This window comes from Atractosteus spatula, chromosome 3 (assembly GCF_055471065.1).
Source record: "Atractosteus spatula isolate fAtrSpa1 chromosome 3, fAtrSpa1.hap1, whole genome shotgun sequence".
Taxonomy (NCBI): Eukaryota; Metazoa; Chordata; class Actinopteri; order Semionotiformes; family Lepisosteidae; genus Atractosteus; species Atractosteus spatula.
In genome coordinates this window covers 47,130,372-47,153,819 of record NC_142708.1, presented here as the reverse complement: position 1 = coordinate 47,153,819, position 23,448 = coordinate 47,130,372, and the positions used below count along the sequence as shown (strand labels likewise).

The window sequence follows — 23,448 nt, the reverse complement described above, 5'->3', positions numbered from 1 at the left end:
ACGGGGTTTGGAAATTTTCACTATTGACCCGTCATAAGTTAAAATTCTGCCATATTTTAGCTCCAATTATATAATTCAGAAAATGTCCAACTTGCTGATATTTGGAAATTATGAGAAAAAATTCTTTATCATGATGTATATCGTTACCATCCAAAATTTAAATTATACCGTTATATAAATTTTAGGCCGTATCACCCAGCCCTAGTCTTAGGTTATTACCGTGTTTTTTTCCCTGCAGATCACTGGGAACCACCACTTCATGCTTTTAGTAGATGGAAGAGATATATTTTTTGATGCAAAACTGGTGAATATGTTGGCTTACCTACAGATCATGGTCTAGGAAAGAGCCTCTCGAAAGGAGCCATTCCTCACATTTCATGTGTTCAAACCATAAAAAAATCAAATTTAATGCAATTGAAACATGATGAGTCATTTGTAAATGTTGCTTTGTTTTTTTTCTGATCTTTCTCTGTAGTTGCTACTGAGTTGAATGATGAGTAAGCAAGGCTTTGTGTATTGTGTGAATGAAAGAGGGACAAATGAGTTTGATTACTAAGGTGTTAATACCCTTTTTTCAAACCAGTTGGAAGAAAAGCAGAAACGTGAAAAATATGCTTAATTTTACTTAATCCATTGTCCCATTGTTGTATGAACAGTCCAGTCCTTGGTTTTATTCAAAAATCTATTCAAAATGTTATTCACTTATAACAGAACTGATGCCGTTCTTTTAATTAAAGGAAATTAACTTGCCTCATAAGCTTTCAACTTAATATGCATGCAATTAGAAATTAGTTACAAGTAATGTTGTATGCAGCTGGAAGTATGATATTAAAGTCATTATTACTGCATCGTCACTTTCTCAGATTTACTTATCTTGATGGTATTTTATGAAACTATGAAATATGACAGTTTGAAAATACTTGGAATGCGTGGCTCATGATCTGTCAATAAATCTTGTAGTATCCAATAATAAAAATCAAGCACGCATTCAGGGGACATTGACTTTTAGAATTAAATGCTTAGTGACATATTTGTGATTTGTTTGTGTCCACATAAATTTGCAAATGACCTTTATAGATCAGTGCACAGCACACTGTTTTATGGCAGCAGCTTTTCAACTACAGCACACAGTCATTGGATTTTAAAATTATATATTATTACTGGGTGCAATTAAGAATAATTTAATGCAAAAGTGCTGATTTAATATTTGCATATTAGCACTGTTTTGTAAAGAATTCATGATGCTCTCTTTTGTGCTCATTAATGTATTTTAACTTGCACACACTGAAACACATAAAGTACAAGTAATGTATTCATGAAACATTAAGAAATCACGCCTCTGATTTATTACATTGGTTTGATATAGTTTAATTAGTAACTTGAACAAGATAGGCCACAGGTGTTATTGCTAACCTTGGAGTTTTGCTTGCTGTGACTTAAATTGCAATGTATTATTTTTTTAGTTATTTCAGATTTCTAGGGATTTGAGGGGGTCCACAATGTTTTGACTTTCACTGCATTTATAGATTGTTAACCTTGGCCAAAGGGTCTTTGTTTTTGTTAAATACATATACAAATTTGTATACAAATACGAAGATTTTATGTTTGTTTAGGTTTTGGAGAATAAAACGAGCACAGAATTTCTGAACAGGCCTAACGAAATCCATTTTGGCTTTCCTTATTCAAAAGGGAAGTTTGCAAAAATGGTGTCCAATAGGATTTACAGAACATACACAGTCTGTTGTGTCTTACAGGGAGCTATACAAAGGTAATGAATTCAGGAGTTACTTGGTTCTTTTCCTAAAGCTGAATGAATGACTTTTTCAGATGAAGAATAATTCTATACATATTTTGATCTAATAAAGTCAGAAGTCCTTAATCTCCCTACAAGTGCTTCAAAATTCCTAAACAATATCACCTTTTAAATGCTGGATTTTTAGAACATTGATAAATGAGGTGACTAATTATTAATTCAAGCCAGGGAAATAACTGATTAATTGTAAAATGAAAGATGCTGAAGATGTTTCATATTTTGTTTATTATTTGCAGATTATTTGCTTACAATTACAGTATTGGGTGAGAAATGTAACCTATTATCTGCACTAGATATGTTAAATGGGCCTTTTCTGTTTAAGGTACAGAATTGGCTGCTACTGGCCAGGAAAATATTATATGAGAAGTGGAAGAAATTAATGTTTCATTCTGTAACAAAATATCTGGTATAAAAACAGATGTTTCTTTTAAGAAATAGAAGAAATATGTTCAGCTCAATATGTACTGCATATACTGTTTTATTAGCATTACTTACATTTTAATGTTAAATGATTGCCAACGTATAGTGCAATCTTTAAGGATTGTTTTTGACATGGTAGTGTTGTGCATTATATGTAATATTTATTTATATTTCTTTAAATGTATATGTGCATACTAAATACCTAAGTGTTTTAAGATAAGAAAGACGCTTTTCATGATAGCAGGTTAAGAAGAACACCTTTGTAGTAAATGTCTGATTTGGAAAGTGAACTCTTCAGAGCCTCCACATGCTAGTGTTGAGGTGAAACAATCCTGCTTTGCCTGGATAGTAGGTACAATAAGTGCTTGCTCTCATGGCGACAGGCTAAAAATCATTTGCATGTGCATTTCACTTTATATGCTTTCACAATAAATTCTGTGATTGTCCATGCCATTAAAATTCATATGGAAGTCAGAAACTTAACTATATGTGCTTTAAATGTTACCAAAAAACTGCTACTGGGTTATGTGTGCACATGATGCATTATGATGTTTTTGATGATGTAGGTTGTGTTTTTTGTGGTTATTCTGGTGAAACAATAGTTACATTAAGGTGCAATGGTTGTTGAAATTGTGATTGCCATCACTGCCCTTTGTGCAGCAATTTCTCTTTTTCTTGCAAGACACACTGCACTTTGAGGTAGGGAATCATGCAAGTCAGCCTTTGGTTAATAGGATTTGTTTCATGTTTAAATTAAAATTCATAGTGCATTTAGGAAAACAAATCAATTGATATGAGCGAATTACCTTTGTTAGCTTTGAAGGGTTTAACGTCTGTAAAACTAGATCTATAGAGGAAAAGTTGCATTTACTCTTTTCTGATCTGATGAAAGAATTTTTATTCTTTGAGCAGTTATTAATTTGTTTAATCAATTAGATTAAGTTTGAGCAGTAGCAGACATTAGAAAAAATGAGCCAAACCCTGTTTCATCTAAATTATTTGGTATAATAAATAATATTATTTAAAAATAATTTTGCTTGTTCAAAATCATTTGTAAACTTTTAGTACAAGTAATTTACTAGGTCACAATGAACTGGAACTGTACAAAGGGAAACAGGTTTTATCATATTTTGTTCCATAGTTAATATACTGTCTTTCTTGCCTTTAATAAGTTTAATTTGTAATTTGCAGTATAATGCTATAGAACATTGCAGCTTGAAGCCGCAATATCCAGTCATACTCAAGTTGCCTGCTATTATTGCAGTAGTAACAGCAGACTTGAGTGAGTCTTTTCTGCACACCTCTTAATTCACAAAACTGAACACATGGAGTGTCTCAAATACACTTCTGGTTGTGACCTGAGAACAATATTTGCAGATTTTTGTTGTTCATTAAGTATTTAATTAATAAAATAAATATTCAAGCAGAAAGCAGATGCAGAGTCCTACTGAACAAAAAAGTTACGTATTGTTTACACAACCAGCAAAAAATTCTTATATGTATTCTTATACCTTTATCATTATGGTCCTCTGTTCAAAGATTTGATTAGCTATACAATGCAAAAAGCTGGAGACCATGATTATAAAGTGGTGTTAAAAATGTATAGAGACAAAAAACAGCAAAGAAGATTGGTTTGCACATGGACTAACATGCTTGGCTTTGTAAGAAAACACAATTTTCTGTGTTTTTAATGTGTAAACTAGGTCTGTAAATGCCATGGACAGGTTATTTTGGAAATGGAGTTTCTTGGACTAAAATAATGAACTAATATTGAATAATGGATATCACCTGGGTTACTGAAAAAAATAATTACGTTTCTAAAAATGTATTCACTCCTGATGAATATGATGAAAATAAGTGGTATCTAATCCTCTAATGTGAGCTTCTGGAAGTCACCTTGCTTGAACACTGAAGAAAAACAGCAAAATGCCATTGTGATGAAAGTAAGAGAATTGAAGGTGATTCAGAACAAAATTATTGACCTCTGCAACTCTAGTGAGGGCTGTAAAGAATTATCCAAAGTAAGTACCAATTGTGACTGTGGTGTCCATCGTAAAGAATATCAGATCTAAAGGGATTGTAGTCACCTCACTATGAAGAAGATATACGATTGTTTTACCCACATATGTACTCAGAAAAGTGGTTTGGAAGCCTAACTCATAACTAATGAATAATTTAAAAAACTCTGGCATCATCATTGTAATGTGTGTCCAAGACTAACAGGTTGACCTCATGAATCTGTTTTCTGTATCAGAATTCAATGGCAACATGAAAAGACATGAAGTTGCCAAATAGAGACTAATTGACTCTAAAGTTAAAGGGGATCAGACAGTGTTGTTGGGTGAAAGACATATCCAGCTTTTGGACTGTCCTACTAGCAGTATGATTAGAACAGAAAGGTGCAGCTCAAGTTGAAGAATGCAACCCCATTTGTCAAGAATATAAATTAATCTATTCAGCTGTAGGTTTGTCATTATTAGAACTAAGCACCAGTTAGATTTCAAAGTTTACAAGAGCATTTTAGCTACTTGCCGTAAAAAAGCTTAAGTTTTGTTTTTCAAATGGACTTATGAGTATGACTATACAAAGCCTGCATTAAACTTAATTAAGTGGAAGAGCATAAAAAGCAATGTGTCCATTGATCATCACAATATACAGTATATTGGAACAGGGTATGAGCTTAAAAAAGCTGATCACAAGTGTGCAGGCTGTAGACCCTGGAGGAGTTAGAGAGGGTCTGTATGGAGAAGTAGTTGAATGTCCCTCATTAGAAGTATAAGAACCTATTTAAATGTTACTAGAAGCCCCCTTGAGGTTATCCAAGCCGAATGAGGGTCTACAAAACATATATGATACTGTATGAATTCATTTGAACATCATTTATTTATAAATGTTTGTGTAATTACTTTTGATGAATGTTTAATGTGTACATATACATTATAGGTTATACAGGTTTGGATTTTTTTTTCTATATGGAAAAATACTAAATTTATACCAGAATCGCCCTGCTTTCTAGTGGCTGTTTAAGAGTATGGCTTAATTCAAAGACTAATGTACATTATAGTAAAATTGCTTGCTCTGGTTATGCTGCTTAAAAAAATGGCTATAATGATATTAATAAATGTCTTATATGTTGACTCTTGTCAGCTCATTATTAAGGGAAATTTTATATTTAACCAATATGTGTTGATTGTTTCATCATTAGGTTACTGGAGGTGCTTGACTACTGAGGTTTAGTTGATGTACAGTATGACTAACATTAATGTATGTTAGTCAAAACATTTTCATGAGAGTTTTGTACTCCTCTACCTGTAGCTAGAACGTAAGTTACCTTGGGGTCATATGAACAGGAACAATGGTCGTAGAATGGTCAAATAGAAATCAGTATTTGAAATCTTTTCCCAGTCGTGCTCATCTAAGGGACTGCCTACCAGCTGTTCATCTGACATTTCATTGATCGCATCAATTTCCCGCTCTGTGTTGTTGTGTCTACAATGGTTTGTACTGGGATTACCTGGGTCTTTTAAGGTGAATATTGTTTGCAATTCTGGTAAAAGTGTAATGAAGAAAAATAACCCTTGTAAATGGACTCGGAGATAAGAAGCATGTTAGGTCAATAGTAATTCCTCACCATGACAGGTCTACCTGGCATGGGTGCGCTTGGATGTATTGTACCTGGACACTGTTGTCACTGGATTATATGTGTATCTGTGTGAATAAGAAACACAAAAGGCCAGAGCAATGCATAAAAAGTATTTGATGCAGTAAGCTGATTTTTATTAAAATATGCAATGTGAATTCCGGCAGAAGAGTATTGGTTACTGGAATACATTCACAATAAATTTAATGAATGCATTTGGCCTAATTAATGAGTAGCAACACTTTGCTGTTAAAGCAATTAAAACTTCATCTGTATAACCTGACAGGCACCATTACTTGTGACAGCATTTTTTTTGCCTCTTTTCCTTATCCTGTTTTCCTTTCAGGCTGTTCCAAAGGTCAAGCGGTTATCAGCCTGCAAGGCTCCATCCAGAGGTTGCTGTAGAACATTAGATGAATAGCAATTAGCCTGGTTTTGTTGTTTTCTGACTACTGAATGAGAAAGTGTAATTAAACTCATGTTTGTTATAGTAATTTATTTTGGAGTCTTTGTCTTTCTGTAAAATATAGGTTGTATAATTGTATTGGCATTAGTCTGATAACTTCTGAATTGAACAGCTTGGTGTTGATTTTCATTTTCAGTAATTTTGAACGTCTCCTAAAATAAGCCATTTAATTCTTCATTGTTAAATAAAATGTATTACATTTACAGCTATAACCTTTCATGCAACTTGGCTATTTGCAATATTTTTCAGCATTAACTATTTGACACCATTATTCATCAGTTTTAATGGTAGAAGTTCAGTGGAAGGAATAATCGATCTATTTGTGCTATATTGTATTGACTGGAGGCTTTGCTTGTAGCCTTGCCCTCAGCCTTGTAGTCTTATACCATCTAGTCAGATGAAAAATCAGGTGACTGGGCTGGTTATTTGAGTCATTCATTTTGTAAGAGTTCAGAATTTAATACTATATACACTGCAGTCCATAAGTATTTGGACAGTGACACAATTTTTGCTGTGTTGGCTCTGTACGCCAGCACATTGGATTTTAAATAAAACCATGACTATGAGGTTAAAGTGCAGAATGTCAGCTTTAATTTGAGGGTATTTATGTCTATATTAGGTGAACCATATAGGAATTACACCTCTTTTTATACATAGCCCCCCCCATTTCATGGGACCAAAAGTAATTGGACACATTAACATAATCTTAAGTAAAATTTGGCATAATCTTAAGTAAAAATTGCAAAATCCTTTGCAATTGATGACTGCCTGAAGTCTGCGACCCATAGACATCACCAGACATTGGTGGGTATCTTGGGGAAAGGGTATCTTTCCTAGTGATGCTCTGCCAGGCCTGTAATTCAGTCAGTTTTAGTTCCTGCTTGCTTCGGGGTTTTTTTGCTTTCAGTCTTGTCTTCAGTAAGTGAAATGCATGCTCAGTGGGATTCAGGTCAGGTGATTGACTTGGCCAGTCAAAAACATTCCCCTTTTTGGCCCTGAAAACCTCCATAGTTTTAGCAGTATGTTTGGGGTCATTGTCCTGCTGCCATCCAATGAGTTTTGCCAAGGTGAAGTGCCATCCAATGAGTTTTGAAGCATTTGGTTGGATCCGAGCAGATAAGATGCTTCTGTACACTTCAGAATTCATCCTGCTGTTAACGTCTGCAGTCACATCATCAATAAAGACAAGTGAGCCAGGTCCACTAGTCACTGGCAGCCATATGTGCTCAAGCCATGATACTACCTTCACCATGTTTTGCAGATGAGGTGGTATGCTTTGGATCATGTGCAGTTCCATTTTTTTCTCCATACGTTTCTCTTTCCAGTGCTCTGGTACAGGTTAATCTTCGTCTCATCTGTCCATAAGGCTTTGTCCCAGAACTCTAGAGGCTTTTTTTATGTACTTTTTTGCAAACTGTAACCTGGCCTTTCTGTGGCCTTTCCTTCCAGTGGTTTGCATCTTGTGGTGAACCCTCTGAGATAAAGCTGGTGTATTTTTTGGTAGTCTTTGACACATCTATGCCTACATCCAGGAGAGTGTTCCTGATCTGTTCAACAGTCGAAAAGGGTTTTTTCTTCACGATTGAAAGTATTGTTCGGTCATCCACTACTGTGGTCTTCCGTGGTCTACCAGGTCTTTTGCTATTGCTAAGCTCTCCAGTGCGTTCTTTCTTCTTAACAATGTACCAAACAGTTGATTTTGACACACCTAAAGTTTTGTCAATGTCTCTGATTGATTTATTCTGATTTTTCAACCTCATGATGGCCCACTTTAATGGCATTAACACTCCTTTGGTCCTCATGTTGAGAGACAATGGCAACAGACTCCAGATGCAAATGCCACATCTAGAATCAACTCTAGACCTTTTGTTAGCTGTTTTGTGCATGAGCTAACGATGCAACAACACACAGCTGACCAAGAAACAACTGAGCAGCCATTTGTCCAATTACTTTTGGTCCCCTAAAATGGGAGGACTATGTATAAAAATGGCTGTAATTCCTATATGGTTCACCAAATATAGCTCAAATTAAAGCTGACATTCTGCAGTTTAACCTCATAGTCATTGTTTCATTTCAAATCCAATGTACTGGTGTACAGAGCCAAAACAACAAAAATTGTGGCACTGTTCAAATACTTATGGACTGCACTGTATGTCCTTACTAAATCATTTTCAATATATCCTGTATGATCTGTCTATAATACCTTGATGCACTCAATGATCATTAATGCTATCAAAAAATATTAAAACTCTCTGAGCGCTTTGCAGTACACTAATAGTCAAATATCAGTCCTGACACTAGCTTAAGTATAAGCACATTCTGAAATAATAAAATACCCTAGAAAGTGCAAAAGACCATTCATTAAACTTCAAACTTGCAAGGTACACAAGGTAATATTTATGGACTATGTACACTTGAAGTTAGTTCCAGAGCCTAAAACACTGCATCCCATCTTTTCCACATGGTACCATTGACAAACCCTAATGTACACAGATGCAGACACAAATCTTGATGTGGGAAAATAGACTGGTTTCAGAAAATAAATAATCCTCCACGGGAAAGTCTAATCTCCTAAACTAAATTAAAAAGAAATAGTACTAAAATTTAAAATTAGTCCTGTCAGTTTTCATAACCTCTTAAGTTTTGTTTTAAACAAGTAGTGCATTTTGTATGCAGTGCAGGAACTTACCCACCTGTGTTTTTGCAACTATACTCTATTGCAATATCCCTGTTTTGGGGTTCATCTTTTAAATCTACTATGGGGCATAAGTTCAAGTTTATTTGTCATTCCAGCCATATACAGATGCAGCCATTCAAAATGCGCGGTAAAAACCCGCGGTACAGTAACCTACCCACAAGCCACCGCAGGGCACCGGAGGGCACCGCGGTAAGTGATTGGCTGGCCAAAATGACCGACAGGGGCACTCGTGGTGCATTGGTTGGTAGTGCAAAGATTTAATCATTTAATGTCTTTACTGTGCACATTTTAATCCGCTTAGTTTTGAATATTTATATGGATTTTACCACTAAAGGGAAATTTTAGTAGCTGAGCATAAAAAGAAGAGGAGCATAACGCATCTGAAGGTCATAAACGATATTAATTTAGGAACATAAACATTACTGTATGTATGTAAACTGTACTGTGTATGGCTGGTCTTGGTAGTTTAAAGAAAAAATACACACCAGTCTTCCATTTCTCCCTAAACATTTTAAGCATGAAAGTTTTATGAAACGGTACCCAAATATGCGATTGCTGTATAGAATGAATTTTAATTTAAAAAAATTATTTAACACGAACATTAAGCTGTTTACATCTTCCGCCTGAGAACAGTCACCCGTTGCTACCCAATGCAGAAACACAGCCACTAACTAGCAAAGAGAGGACATTAGCTACCCAATATGATAAAGAAATAAATGATTATTTTGTTTATTTCTTTTGCACATTTATTTGAACATTTCCATCGATTGTACAAGCACTTGGAAACTGTCCAATCCCTAGTTCATCAGGCATTTTACCGGTCTGGCGCCGGTCTGTGTCTTCCAGGATATAATGCCAGCGAACTCTTGTTTTTATGTCCACTATAACAGACAATCTCCTTTGCTTTTAACCGAGCGTTTAATAATTTCCTAAAATGAAAATGATTTACTTTATTTCCCTCACGGGATCAATAAAAGTATCTATCATCTGTCTAAACTATGGGACAGAATTCTGGGGTCTCCCCATACCAGAGATTATGGTAGGGCTTCAGAATGGTGATTGGCTGACACCATCTGACACCCCTCTGATTGGAGAAAAAAGACGTGCTGGTTTGCTATACATACTGTACCAGGAAGAGGATTTCTTTCTATTCAAAACGTGTATTTTAAAAGTTTAAGAAGTAAAAACCTTACAGCGTACACAGATTTCTAAACTGATCAGGATCGTTATCTTTGTCTTATGCATAATAATGTTCACCGCTCTGTCCAGCAAATTAATAATAAACTTTATTTTATATAGCGTTTTAAACGAATAAGTAATTAGATTGCTCATAAACCTAATCACTTGCTTTTTCTTTTTATTTAGGCTCAGATTTCAACTATAGATCGTATTATTAATAACCATAATAACAACCAACCAACAAAAACAACCATATAAACATAATACCAACCAAAAACATAGATAACAACCACAATACAAAATCAAATATATCAAACCATTTTACTCTCGCAAAGTCCTCCAATTATCATAATCCCGCCCCTTATGCAAAACCAAACCTTCCTCACATCCCAGTTTATCCTATTTATCATAAACAAAATCCACCTCAATTTTCAACATAAAGCATTACACAAAATCAATACCTCAACACTCCATACTCAACAACGATAATTCACAAACAGCCAGAACATGTAACTACACATTCCCAAACAGACCTAATTTCCATAGCCCCGCCCCTTATGCAAAACCAACATCCCTCCCCTGTTCTCTCCCTCCCCTGGCGGTTGTAATTGTTTTTATTTTCAAATAAATTTTAGCAAAGTCATGTATTTTAAAAATCTTAAGATTTGTATATTTATGTCTTCATTTAGTGGTTTCATTAGTGACAAAGGCTAAACTTTCTTGGAAAAATGTCTTTTATGTAAACCATGTTTGCTATTAATTCATTCAGGGCTAAAATATGTTCATTGTCTTCTAATGAAAGAAGGGTTCCTTTCGCCGTAGTCGGGTTGAAATTAGAAGCTTGCCACGCCTGGACTGTTACACCAACGCATTAGCATGTTAAAGCGATTTCATTGAGGAGCCTAGCCTTTAACTAGTAAGTACTGTACTTACTGGGTTTTTGAGGGGGGGGGGAGGTGTCTTTCGCTGGAAATCTCGCCTCCTACTTTGAAAATACCCGTGAAACCGGTTCAATTCGTCACAGCCAGCACTCCTGCAGAGAGGGGGGTTGTACTTGGAGTGTATACAGTACACGTGTTATGCTCTTCGTTAATGTCTAAGCCGGAACATATCATTATATCTCATTTTGTATTTCTTAAAAAAAAAACGTTTTCCCAGCCTAACAGTATTGTTTTTAACCTGTAAAGCACTTTGAGGAGCCACCTTTAAAGGCGCCATATACAATAAAGTTCATTATTATTACTATTGTAAATTTGCTGGACAGAGAGGTGAACATTATTACACAGAAGACAAAGATAGCAATTTACGTTGCATTGTGTATCGTGCTGCTTTAATACAGTTTTAAATAATTAAAAGTCTAAACAGTATCAGCTTTATTTATGGGTTTTAAATAAAGGTGATTTAAACGCGATTTAAATCAATATAAATGTTTATATTGTAACGCATAGGTGACTATTCATTGTTATTAAAATGACTTAAATTCGATCATGTTGTGATATTTAGAAATATACATTTGTTTGGTGCGAGTGAAGTTTTATTTAATCTCTGAGCCATACTGATTCTTCTGGAAGCCAGTTTCCGCCAGGGAGTAAAAAAAAAAAACACACTATGGTATTCTCTCCAATGCAGTGCAGTTAAAAACATACCTCTGATGCTGCTCCTAAATGAATATCGTTTATGACCATCAGAAGCTTTATGCTCCTTTTCTTTTTTCCAGTGGATTGAACAGGGAGAGGCATTTCATGATGTACTTTGCACTGATGAAACAACAGTGGCTCTGGAACAGTTTTTAACCATGTCGTTTTATAAAAAGGGGAGATATGTACACGTTACTGAAGCTAAAAGTTTAGCCTTTGTCACTAATGTAACCACTAAATAAAGACATATAGAAATCCCTACGTTACAGACTGTATATGGCTGGTATTGGTAGTTTAAAGAAAAAATACACACCAGTATTCCACTTTCTCCCTAAACATTTTAAGCATCAGAGTCTTACATGTGGTTATTTCGGAAACGTTTGTACGTGCTCCTTCTGACCATGTTACTGTTTACTGTTACTGACCATATTAAGTTTAAGTGCCTGTGGGCACTTTTCCTGTCCGTGGGGGGTGGACCGTCTTTCATTAGAAGGTTAGTCTGTTCTACTCTGAGAATGTAGAGGGGGTGGAAAGTGCCCGCGGTCATTTAATTAGTATTAAAATTCGCACTGATTCCCTTGCGAAGATACGGACATAGGAATATTCGTGTGTGGTCAAAAAATGGCATAAAAACGACAAAGTGAAGGCTGTGAAAACATTCACAATGTACTTTATACACAAAGCAAATATACCCCCCCCCCCCTCAATTCAATTCAAGCTGCTTTATTAGCATGACAGATGGGTACAATCAGTGTTGGGTATTTACTTTGCTTTGAGATGCCACTTTTAAAGGTGATATATAAAATCAAGGCTTTAACTTGCTTTAACTCCGCAAGTCTGAGTTCTTGTGTCTGTCCTATCCGAACCCGAAAGTATTACAATATGTATCTTTATAGCAGGTGGTGTACAGCTTTTTAGTATAGATTACACTTTTCTAAAATGTATTTAAAAAATAAAAACGATTACAATCTAATCTTTCCACGTTTGATCCCAAAATAAATCTAAACGGGGAGAAAGCTATGCTGAAAGTTTATTAAGATACTTAGAAGACAAAGATATCAATTTATGTTGCATTTGTCTGATTGTGAATCAAAAAACACATATATTTAAACCCGCATTTGCGATTTAAATCAAAACGTTATTTAAATCAATATAAATGTTTATATTGTAACGCCTAGGTGACTATTCATTGTTATTAAAATGACTTAAATTCGATCATGTTGTGATATTTAGAAATATAAATTTGTTTGGTGCGAGTGAGGTTTTATTTAATCTCTGACTCAGTGATGGCCTGGCATGGTGAGGTGCGCTGGCAGCTATGTGGTGTTACGCAGTGGTGGCCTGACACGGTGAGGTGCCCTGGCAGCTGTATGATGCAGTGGTGGCCTGGCACGGTGAGGTGCGCTTGCAGCTATGTGATGCAGTGGTGGCCTGGCACGGTGAGGTGCGCTGGCAGCTGTGTGATGCAGTGGTGGTCGGGTATGTAGAGGTGCACTGGCAGCTGTGTGTTGTGACGCAGTGGTGGCCTGGCACGGTGAGGTGCGCTGGCAGCTGTGTGATGCAGTGGTGGCCTGGCATGGTGAGGTGCGCTGACAGCTGTGTGGTGTGGCGCAGTTGTGGCCTGGCACGGTGAAGTGCGCTGGCAGCTGTGTGATGCAGTGGTGGCCGGGCACGGTGAGGTGCGCTGGCAGGTGGGTGATGCAGTGGTGGCCTGGCATGGTGAGGTGCGCTGACAGCTGTGTGGTGTGGCGCAGCTGTGGCCTGGCACGGTGAAGTGCGCTGGCAGCTGTGTGATGCAGTGGTGGCCGGGCACGGTGAGGTGCGCTGGCAGGTGGGTGATGCAGTGGTGGTCGGGTATGTAGAGGTGCACTGGCAGCTGTGTGTTGTGACGCAGTGGTGGCCTGGCACGGTGAAGTGCGCTGGCAGCTGTGTGGTGTGACGCAGTGGTGGCCTGGCACGGTGAAGTGCGCTGGCAGCTGTGTGGTGTGACGCAGTGGTGGCCGGGCACGGTGAGGTGCGCTGGCAGGTGGGTGATGCAGTGGTGGCCTGGCACCGTGAGGTGCGCTGGCAGCTGTGTGGTGTGACGCAGTGGTGGCCTGGCACGGTGAAGTGCGCTGGCAGCTGTGTGGTGTGACGCAGTGGTGGCCTGGCACGGTGAAGTGCGCTGGCAGCTGTGTGGTGTGACGCAGTGGTGGCCTGGTACGGTGAGGTGCGCTGGCAGCTGTGTGGTGTGACGCAGTGGTGGCCTGGCACGGTGAAGTGCGCTGGCAGCTGTGTGGTGTGACGCAGTGGTGGCCTGGTACGGTGAGGTGCGCTGGCAGCTGTGTGGTGTGACGCAGTGGTGGCCTGGCACGGTGAAGTGCGCTGGCAGCTGTGTGGTGTGACGCAGTGGTGGCCTGGCACGGTGAAGTGCGCTGGCAGCTGTGTGGTGTGACGCAGTGGTGGCCTGGTACGGTGAGGTGCGCTGGCAGCTGTGTGGTGTGACGCAGTGGTGGCCTGGCACGGTGAAGTGCGCTGGCAGCTGTGCGGTGTGACGCAGTGGTGGCCTGGTACGGTGAGGTGCGCTGGCAGCTGTGTGGTGTGACGCAGTGGTGGCCTGGCACGGTGAGGTGCGCTGGCATATAATGAATATATTCATGTGCATCCAACACACAGTTCAACGCTAGCAACTACACAAAATCTAAAATATGAGCTCTACTTGCCACTTACAATACCAACAGTACCAGCTAACTTTAGTAGTGACATTTTCATGGATCTTTTTAACAATAAAATTTACAACATCAGACTTCAGACACAATTAAACAGGCCTCAAAAAAGTCTGGTACAAACATTTTCAGCATGGTGAAACATGGTGAACATTTCCACCACTGCGTCACACCACACAGATGCCAGCGCACCTCACCGTGCCAGGCCACCACTGCATCACCCAGCTGCCAGCGCACCTCACCGTGCCAGGCCACCACTGCATCACACAGCTGCCAGCGCACCTCACCGTGCCAGGCCACCACTGCGTCACACCACACAGCTGCCAGCGCACTTCACCGTGCCAGGCCACCACTGCGTCACACCACACAGCTGCCAGCGCACTTCACTGTGCCAGGCCACCACTGCGTCACACCACACAGCTGCCAGCGCACCTCACGGTGCCAGGCCACCACTGCATCACCCACCTGCCAGCGCACCTCACCGTGCCAGGCCACCACTGCATCACACAGCTGCCAGCGCACCTCACCGTGCCAGGCCACCACTGCGTCACAATACACAGCTGCCAGTGCACCTCTACATACCCGACCACCACTGCATCACATAGCTGCCAGCGCACCTCACCGTGCCAGGCCACCACTGCGTCACATAGCTGCAAGCGCACCTCACTGTGCCAGGCCACCACTGCATCATACAGCTGCCAGGGCACCTCACCGTGTCAGGCCACCACTGCGTCACGCATATTTTAGCGCCATATATTTCATGGATATTATGGAATATAATGGATGGATATCTTAGTTATCTTTCTAGTTCACAGGTTTGCATGCATAATTTAATTTTGAAAGCCACTGAGACATCAGGTACTACTGTTGTATTTATGAAAAAGAAACAAAACAAAAAACATACTAACAACTGTGCCATCCTACTCCTTAGTTAATACATTTTATTATTCATAAACAGTTAACATTGTTAGCAAAATATTTTGAATTATATTTAACCCTATTTTTTCTTTAGTTTTGTATTTAACTTATTATATGATAGTCAGACTTAATGTATATTTGAACAATGAAAATATATTTTTACAAGATTTTACATTAAGCACTTAAAATTAATATGGTTAATAATAGTAAACTGTAACATGCTGTAACAAGATCGGTTAAACTGCGAAGAAAATGCTTTCAGAGAAAATGTTTCAGGTGTGAAGAACATAGATCTCCAATGCAATTTCAACCAAACCTGTTCCCACACACCCTGCCCCCACTACCATTAGAATATACACAAAGCACTCAAATCTTTCGAGCTAATGATCAGGTGACCCGAGAGAGAGCGAGAGAAACACCAAGGGGTGCGGAACCAGGGAACTATTTACATGGAAAACGGGCGATCTCCCCAGACTGTCCGCCCGTTTCACTGTTACCTGGATACCTCTTTATTTAGAACTCACTAACACTGATTTTTAGTTTAGAAGGATTCAAGTAGGGTTTTAGATGAAAGGCAGCGACCTTAATCAAGCCCAAATCATAATTGAACCCATTCAGAGCCTACATTACATTTTAGCGTTTCATTCTGAGCAGAAGACCCTCACACCTGAAGAAGGGGGAGGTGTTTTTCGCTGGAAATCTCGCCTGCTTCTACTTTACAACCGGAGTGCTGGCTGTGACGAATTAAACCGGTATTACAGGTTTCAATCACAGACCATGTGACATGGGAGTCAGGAAACTAACACACAGCGCCACCAGATTTGATAACGCTATAAAAACGCTATAAAATAATGTGACTTGGCACAGAACAAGTTTACAGCACAGTACAATAATAAATGCTGACCATGACTTTAGAAGCATAAATTGCCTTACACTCAATTTAAACACAAGCTGTCTTTAGCCCTCTAAGCTGGTTCATACAGAAATGTAGAGATCCAGGCTCAGAACACACAGCTTCATTAGCGAATACATATGCAGGACAACTAGAGAAGACGTTTTACAGAGGATGGATTTTTAGAAACATCCCATCAGTGACATCACTGAAGTCAACTCCTAGGTACTGTAACTGTCGTGTGGATAGTTTCACAAGAACCAGACAAAGGTTTAAGCATCGCTTGTTCTAGATAAAACTGCAAAAAAAAAACAACAACCCATAATGTACTTCTTTGCGGCTCTGTTTGCCCAAATCATATATTCACAACGTGAAATCTAGAAAATAATATTACGTAACCAAAATCCGCAATATGGAAACAGAACCTGTGTAATTGTTGATAGATGATGTACTCGTAACATTTTTTCAAGACGAACTACAACATTTAAAAAATGACTTGTATGTACTTGATATCTCTAATCAATCCACGGGTCCCAGCACAAAACGAAAGTAAAACGCATACCGTTTCGCGCTTCTTATTAGTTGCTCAAAAGTAATTTGACCGTATGAAATGCATAATATAAACCTAGAAACATATACGTGAGCAGTACTTAAGCACTGTAGTATCGGTGTTAAGACATACCTCTCAAATACTGTAAATCAAGTTAAAAATATCTCAAGACCGATTCTGGTCATAATGAAACCATGTTTCGTGTATGTTTTCTTTAAAGTACCGAGACCAGCCATATACTGTATGTTTATGTTCCAAAATTAATATCGTTTATGGCCTTCACACGCGTTGCAGTATGCTCCTATTCTTTTTATGCTCAGCTACTAAGATTTCCCTTCAGTGGTAAAATTAGATATGAATATTCAATACTTATACGGGCACAGTTAAGACATTAAATATACTTATACATACTGTATACAGTACAGTTTGCATACGGTAATATGTTTATGTTCCTAAATCAATCTCTTTTATGAGCATGTGAAAGGCATGGTGAATCACTGTACTTTGCATGATTGGAAACAAATGCGTGATTGCGAAATGCTGTGGTGTTACTTTTACAAAGACGGTCAATGAAAAAAAGAATGTTGACCAGGGCAATACTTTGAGTTTACACTTACAGCTTGTCCAAGGTCATTCATTATTAATACTATTAGTAATATCTTCGTTAAAGACTTTGATGGCCACAGCTCAAACATGAGAGGTTGAGCTTTATTAGCTCCACCTTGCGGAAATTCCGGATACTATTATTTTGCTTGTCGTATTATAGGAGAATTTACGGTAACTCGCGGTATTTACCGGTAGCTTGCGGTAGACTGCGTACAGCGTACCGCAAAATAATGCGGTAACGCCCGCGCATTTTGAATGGCTGCATCTGTACAAGTATACAGAGGAGCAAGATATCATTCTCCAGGTCTATGGTACGAATGCAGTGACCTGGAGCACTGACAAGACAATGCTATAGCCAATGTAGGCACAGACATTTCTGACAGGGTACAGGGTACATAAAGTGCAATGTGCATAGTGCAATTTACTTTACAGGATTGTGCAAAGAATACATCAGACAGTGTGCCTGACATTAGGCAAAAAAGAACTAAGTTTCCAGATTTGTAGTAGGTGCAGTCAGTACCAGGAGTCAGTACCTGTGGATAAAAGGTGTTACGGAATCTGGTTGAACTGGCCCATATACTGTGATACCTTTTACCAGATGGTAGGAGGGCAAAGAGGTTGCAGGAAGGTGTGAAACAAATTATCCACAATACTGGAGGCTTTGTGTGTGCAGCGTTTGTGGTATATGTCCTGGATGGATGGAAGGGAGGCTCCAATGGTGTTTCCTGCGTATTGATAATTTGTTTCAGGGACTTGTGGTCTGAGACCTTACAATTCCCAAACCAAACAATGATCCAAGTTGTCAAGATGCTCTTGATGGTACCTCTATAGAATGTGGATAGTATGGGGGGGGGGGGGGGGGAGGTTTGCCCTTCTCAGTCGCCGCAGGAAGTGGAGACGTTGTGCTTTTTTAGCTAGGGAGGTGATATGCACACCAAGAAACTTAATACTTCTATCTGTCTGCACAGGGGAGCTGTTTATGTGCAGTGGGGAGTGATAAGAGTTTGGTTGCTGTGATATGGAATTTCTGGCTCAGCAGTTATCAAGAATCCAGTGTCTCCATTCATGGTGGCAGTTTATCTGATTTTCCCAAGCTATGTAGATGCTGTCATTAGATCTAATCCCCCTCTGTCCATCAATAAGTCCATTCCATTAGGACCAATGTCTCTCCAAGATGAGCGAGGGAGAAAAATAACCACCCTGTGCACCCATATACTGTGCGATATTGGTACCAAAGAAGAGATGTAGCTGTGTAGCTCTACAACACTATTTTAACACCTCTAACAATCTAGCAATTTAGTTGCCACTTTTCACACTCGGTTAGTTCCTCAAATATTTTTAAGATTCTTCTAATTCTAACAATAGAATATCACAGCTGGAGAACTTCAGCAGCGCAAGTGAGTCACTCATTTACAAATATTGGACTTAAAAGAATTGTACCTGATTCCAATTCAGAAATGGTGAGGAAAATTTTCATTTATATTATAGCACATAAAAGGATAAAAATGAAGGTTTTTCAATTACCTTTGATTTTTTTTTGTTTTAATTACCTCCTTTGGTCACACTTCTGAACCATAAAACAAGAAGGAATAAGTGGTAGGTTTCAAATATGTTCAGAGCAAATCAAATTGCAAAAATGGCAACCAGAATTTGGGTCGTGTTTTGTTCCCAAGATCCATCTTGCTTTTTTTCAAATAAATCCTCCATGAACGTGTTTGTAATTTTGGATTGATGGATGATTTCCTTGTTTCTGGGTCTTAGAAATGCATTGATGTGAAATGCTATAGCTGTTTGGTTGAAAATTATCCAGTAGGTTTAAATACAGAACGTTTTCTGGTACGATAAAGCACCCGTCTTTTGATGAATGAGACTGGCTGAACAGCCTTCCTTTATTTATGACATTTCTTATAGATGTGAGCCAGATTGACCTGACACACAATGGCTTCAAATCACTGGATAGCAGATGTTTGTGCTGTACCTGTACTGTGGGTGAAATTAAAGATTAATGTTCTACTTGTATTACAATTTTGCTCAATCTGAAAGAGTTCAAATATTTTTAGATAGTCATAAATTAATGTACAGTTCTGAAGTGTCTTTTACTCATGTAAGATGTGTAGCCTAGCAACACAAAAGCAAAGCCAGAGTAACTGGTAAAAGAAAGCTGCCAATGGGACAGCCATGAAATATTTAAGTCTCATATTGAAAGCTTAGGCAGTCATTCAGTTGTGAAATCTATCACAGATTTATATTAATTATATGTATCTCTGTTAATAAATGTGTACAATGTTATTTTTTCTATAGTTCCTTAAAATATTTAATTTTTCAGGGGCAACTATCCGTACTTCAGGAGAAGATTGACCATTTGGAGAGATTGCTGGCAGAAAACAATGAAATTATCTCCAACATCAGGGACTCTATCCTCAGTCTGAGTGAAACTGTAAAGGATGGCAAGGTTAATCCTGATTCGATGAATGTGAGCAGAGCTGCTTTTCCAGAGCTACTTGCGTCTCCCCCTCTGGTGATCCCTGTGGAAACAGAGGACTGTCAGTTAGCAGTCAGGCCGTATTCTAAGGCCTCTGATGATGTACAGGTAAGGCAATGTCTTGGAGTTGGTATCTTTTAAGTGTTACTGTGTATTTAAGCATATATGAGACATCCACCTTCAAAGTGCATTCTCACCTCGGAATGTTTGCTAATTTACACATTTTTGGAAATGGAATCAGAGGTGTGAAGATGTGTAATGTATAATTCCTTAGCAAGTGAATGATTACAACATCATTATTTTTTTGTCCAAGAGTAAGATGTTACTATGGACATTGAAAAACAGTTCACACTGTATAAAGTCATATTTGTACTTTATATTAATTAGTATTGAAGACTGTAATATAAAATTGGGGGGGACAAAATTGTTTTTTTCTTAATAAGTGCCAGTATTTTTCCCTCTTGTATCCCATTTTGATGACCATGTGTTATTGGTACAGAACTGAGTGATGACATCTTTTATTTAAGTTTGACACTGGTGAATCCAGCTGGACTAGACTTTGAAGCTTTTAGATGGACTGAAAAAAATTGTTGCATACTAAGACATTTTCCAGATTTTAAATCATGTAGTTATTAAATACTGAGTACTAAATTGTGAAAAGTACAATAATGAAATGATATGGGATTTGGAAATAAGAGGAAACTGAGATAGCCATATTTATATTATTTATGTAGATAGCCATAAGAGTTAATCATTCCGAAGAGTGGTTTGAAGCTCAAAGTTTTAAGTCTTTAAAACGTAAAATGACATCAGGCTGGTGTGAAATATGACTGTTGGGAACAACAGCCTTGTGAAGTAATGCATTATTAGAAGTTACAACAGCACAGTGTTCTTTATTTTTGGGGAAGAAAACCAGATTTTTTTCTTAGCCTTCTTTGGACCCAGTCTAATCAGTAAAAAATGCTTTCATTCTGTCTGTGGCTTTCCTGTATGCTATTATGCTAATGTAAAACATAATGAATCATCAAAGGAAACTTAAAACTGTAGCACATTTACAAAGTTATTATCAGGAACTTTTACAGTTTTGCACTGAGTGCACTGAGATTTTATTAAACAGACATGAAACGGGTAAATTCATTATGCTCAACATTTGACATTAACAAGGTTAATCAACAAGGGGGTCTGCTGTGAAAGGCACAGACTAGTAGCATCTGGGGTCATCATTAGAGGTAAACAAGCTGAATATCTGCGATTGGTTTTGTGCCAGGTTGCAGATGCTCTCTTGTGGAATTATGTACCTTTCCTTTTGTATAACAAGGATAGGAATGTGCCAGATGACTGGTGTCCTGCCTCCTGTCTGCCACACATTGTGACAACTCATCCCACAATTCATTGGAGCTCAAATCTGTTGAGAAGGGTATTCAGGCATAAGTATCGCATTCACACCTCAAACGAAAGCTATACAAGTGAATTGTTACACAAGCAGTAAGGGGATTTTGTAATGCTGCTAAATCACGCTAGCATAAACCACATGAGAAGAGCATTAAGTTCGATATTGGGACTTTGTCAATATAGCACTGTGCAATAAGGTACCATCAGTATCACTGATACTGATACTAGTAGTATCACTAGAAGGGAAGCACTGTAGAGATGAAACACTCCTGCTCAGACCACACTTGCAATCCTACATCAATTGATCTGTTTTGCATAAGAATTAACATTGTTGTTTTGTCATGTTGGACAGTAGGGGTGGGGGAAAACAAATTGTTTCTTAGATGCAGCGTGATTCTCTCTTGTACAATTCTGCATCGACGCACAAAACTCCATAATCTATCTTTTAATTTTTTTAAATCTGCACAGTACTAAACATTTCAGGTAAAAACAATACAACATAAAGTAAATGACAAATAGAGCAAATAATAATGGTTTAGTTTTTGGGGTTTAAAAGAAACTAATTGTGTGGTGAAGACGTATAGGTTAACAAGTGTGCCATGCTTACATTTGATCTAAGCTAAGCTACCCGGTTTGTAAAGATGGACAAACTGTGGCCTGCACCCTCTGCTTGGAAAGCCACCCTATGGCCACATTTTGGATTTTATTAAGTAAAAGGTAAAAATTAACTCGATAAGAGCCATGCAGTGTGCAAGCTGTGTCATACCAAGATAAAATATTTTGGGAATACAACAATCATTTGAAATCACATTTCACGTTTCCATCCGGACTTGGAAGAAAACCGGCCTGTTCTTGTTGCTGCCTAACAGAACCTTCAAGCAAGTGTCAGAGCTGTCGAGTTTTATCGCAAAAGATTTGAGCCCCTACACCCTTGTTGAAAACCCGGGCTTTTGCTTAATGTTGCAAACACGGGAGCCGAGGTACAACATACTGTCTCTGCGTCACTTTAGTGAAACAGCAATACCAATACTCTACAACGACACCAAAACTCAAGTTTTGGAATCATTGAAGAAAGCAAATAGGCAATAACCTGTGATGCGTGGACAAAATCATATATCATTATTACCGTGCAATACATCACCAATGAATGGCAGCTCGTGTCTCGTGTACTCCAGTCACACAGTAAGAAAAAAAATCATCATGTATAGAAAGAAAATCTAGATGCATTGAGAATCAATTTATAATCGCATTCTGGCACCTTGAATTGAAATCGAATCGTGTGGTGCCTAGAGATTCGCAACCCCAATTGATCAGTGCACCATACTTGCTGTTATCTGAAAACATTGAATCAATATCTAAAATCTGTCTGCTTTTACTTTTTGTGTAAGTTTATCTGATGCTCATATACAGTGCCTTCTGAATTTATTTACACCATTGATGAAATAGGAACATCAAATAAATATCAAATAACAGGAAGATTTAAAGGTTAGTTAACATTTCTTGCTTAAATTAAAACATCAGACAATACATGTAAGTAATCTTAATATTATTGCACTGAACAAAGTCATTTTTATCATAATTAATTTTAGTGCATAGGCTCTGGCTCCCCTGCAGACGCTAAATTGGATAGAGCACTTTCAGTACAGAAAAAAGTGTCACATTTATTCACACCTGTAGGTTTTACAAAATAAAAACTTCTTTTAAATAGATTACACTGCCTTTCCATATAGAAGGTGGAATGCTTTTAGTTCTTTAGACACTTAGGTTTTTGTTGGTGAACTAACATCCTGCCTTGGATCACAAATGTTCAGTTAAACTGAGGTCTGGAGATAGAGATGGCTAGTTGAGTTAATCATTCCTTTGTCAATTTGTGTGAATGTTTTGGATCGTTGTCCTGTTGGAATGTCTGTTTTTGGCCAATCTTGACATTTTTTGCAGAACATGTTGGAGTTAATAAATTCCCCCATCTCATCATGGGTACCAGGATGTATAGATGAAAAACAACTCCAAAACACAATGTAAGCCTCCCAATATTTCGTAAAGAGCAGAG

General features: G+C 38.2%; 1 protein-coding gene across 2 annotated transcripts in view; it reads left to right on the top strand.

Moving 5' to 3' along the window:
* The window catches only part of man2a1 (mannosidase, alpha, class 2A, member 1), a 248,185-nt gene that overhangs the window by 11,991 nt on the left and 212,746 nt on the right, over positions 1-23,448 (top strand). For both annotated transcript variants that reach the window (XM_088911950.1, XM_088911951.1), the window contains exon 2: positions 19,851-20,114. In XM_088911950.1, the coding sequence (XP_088768076.1) occupies positions 19,851-20,114 (264 nt within the window). The remainder of the gene's footprint in view (positions 1-19,850; positions 20,115-23,448) is intronic.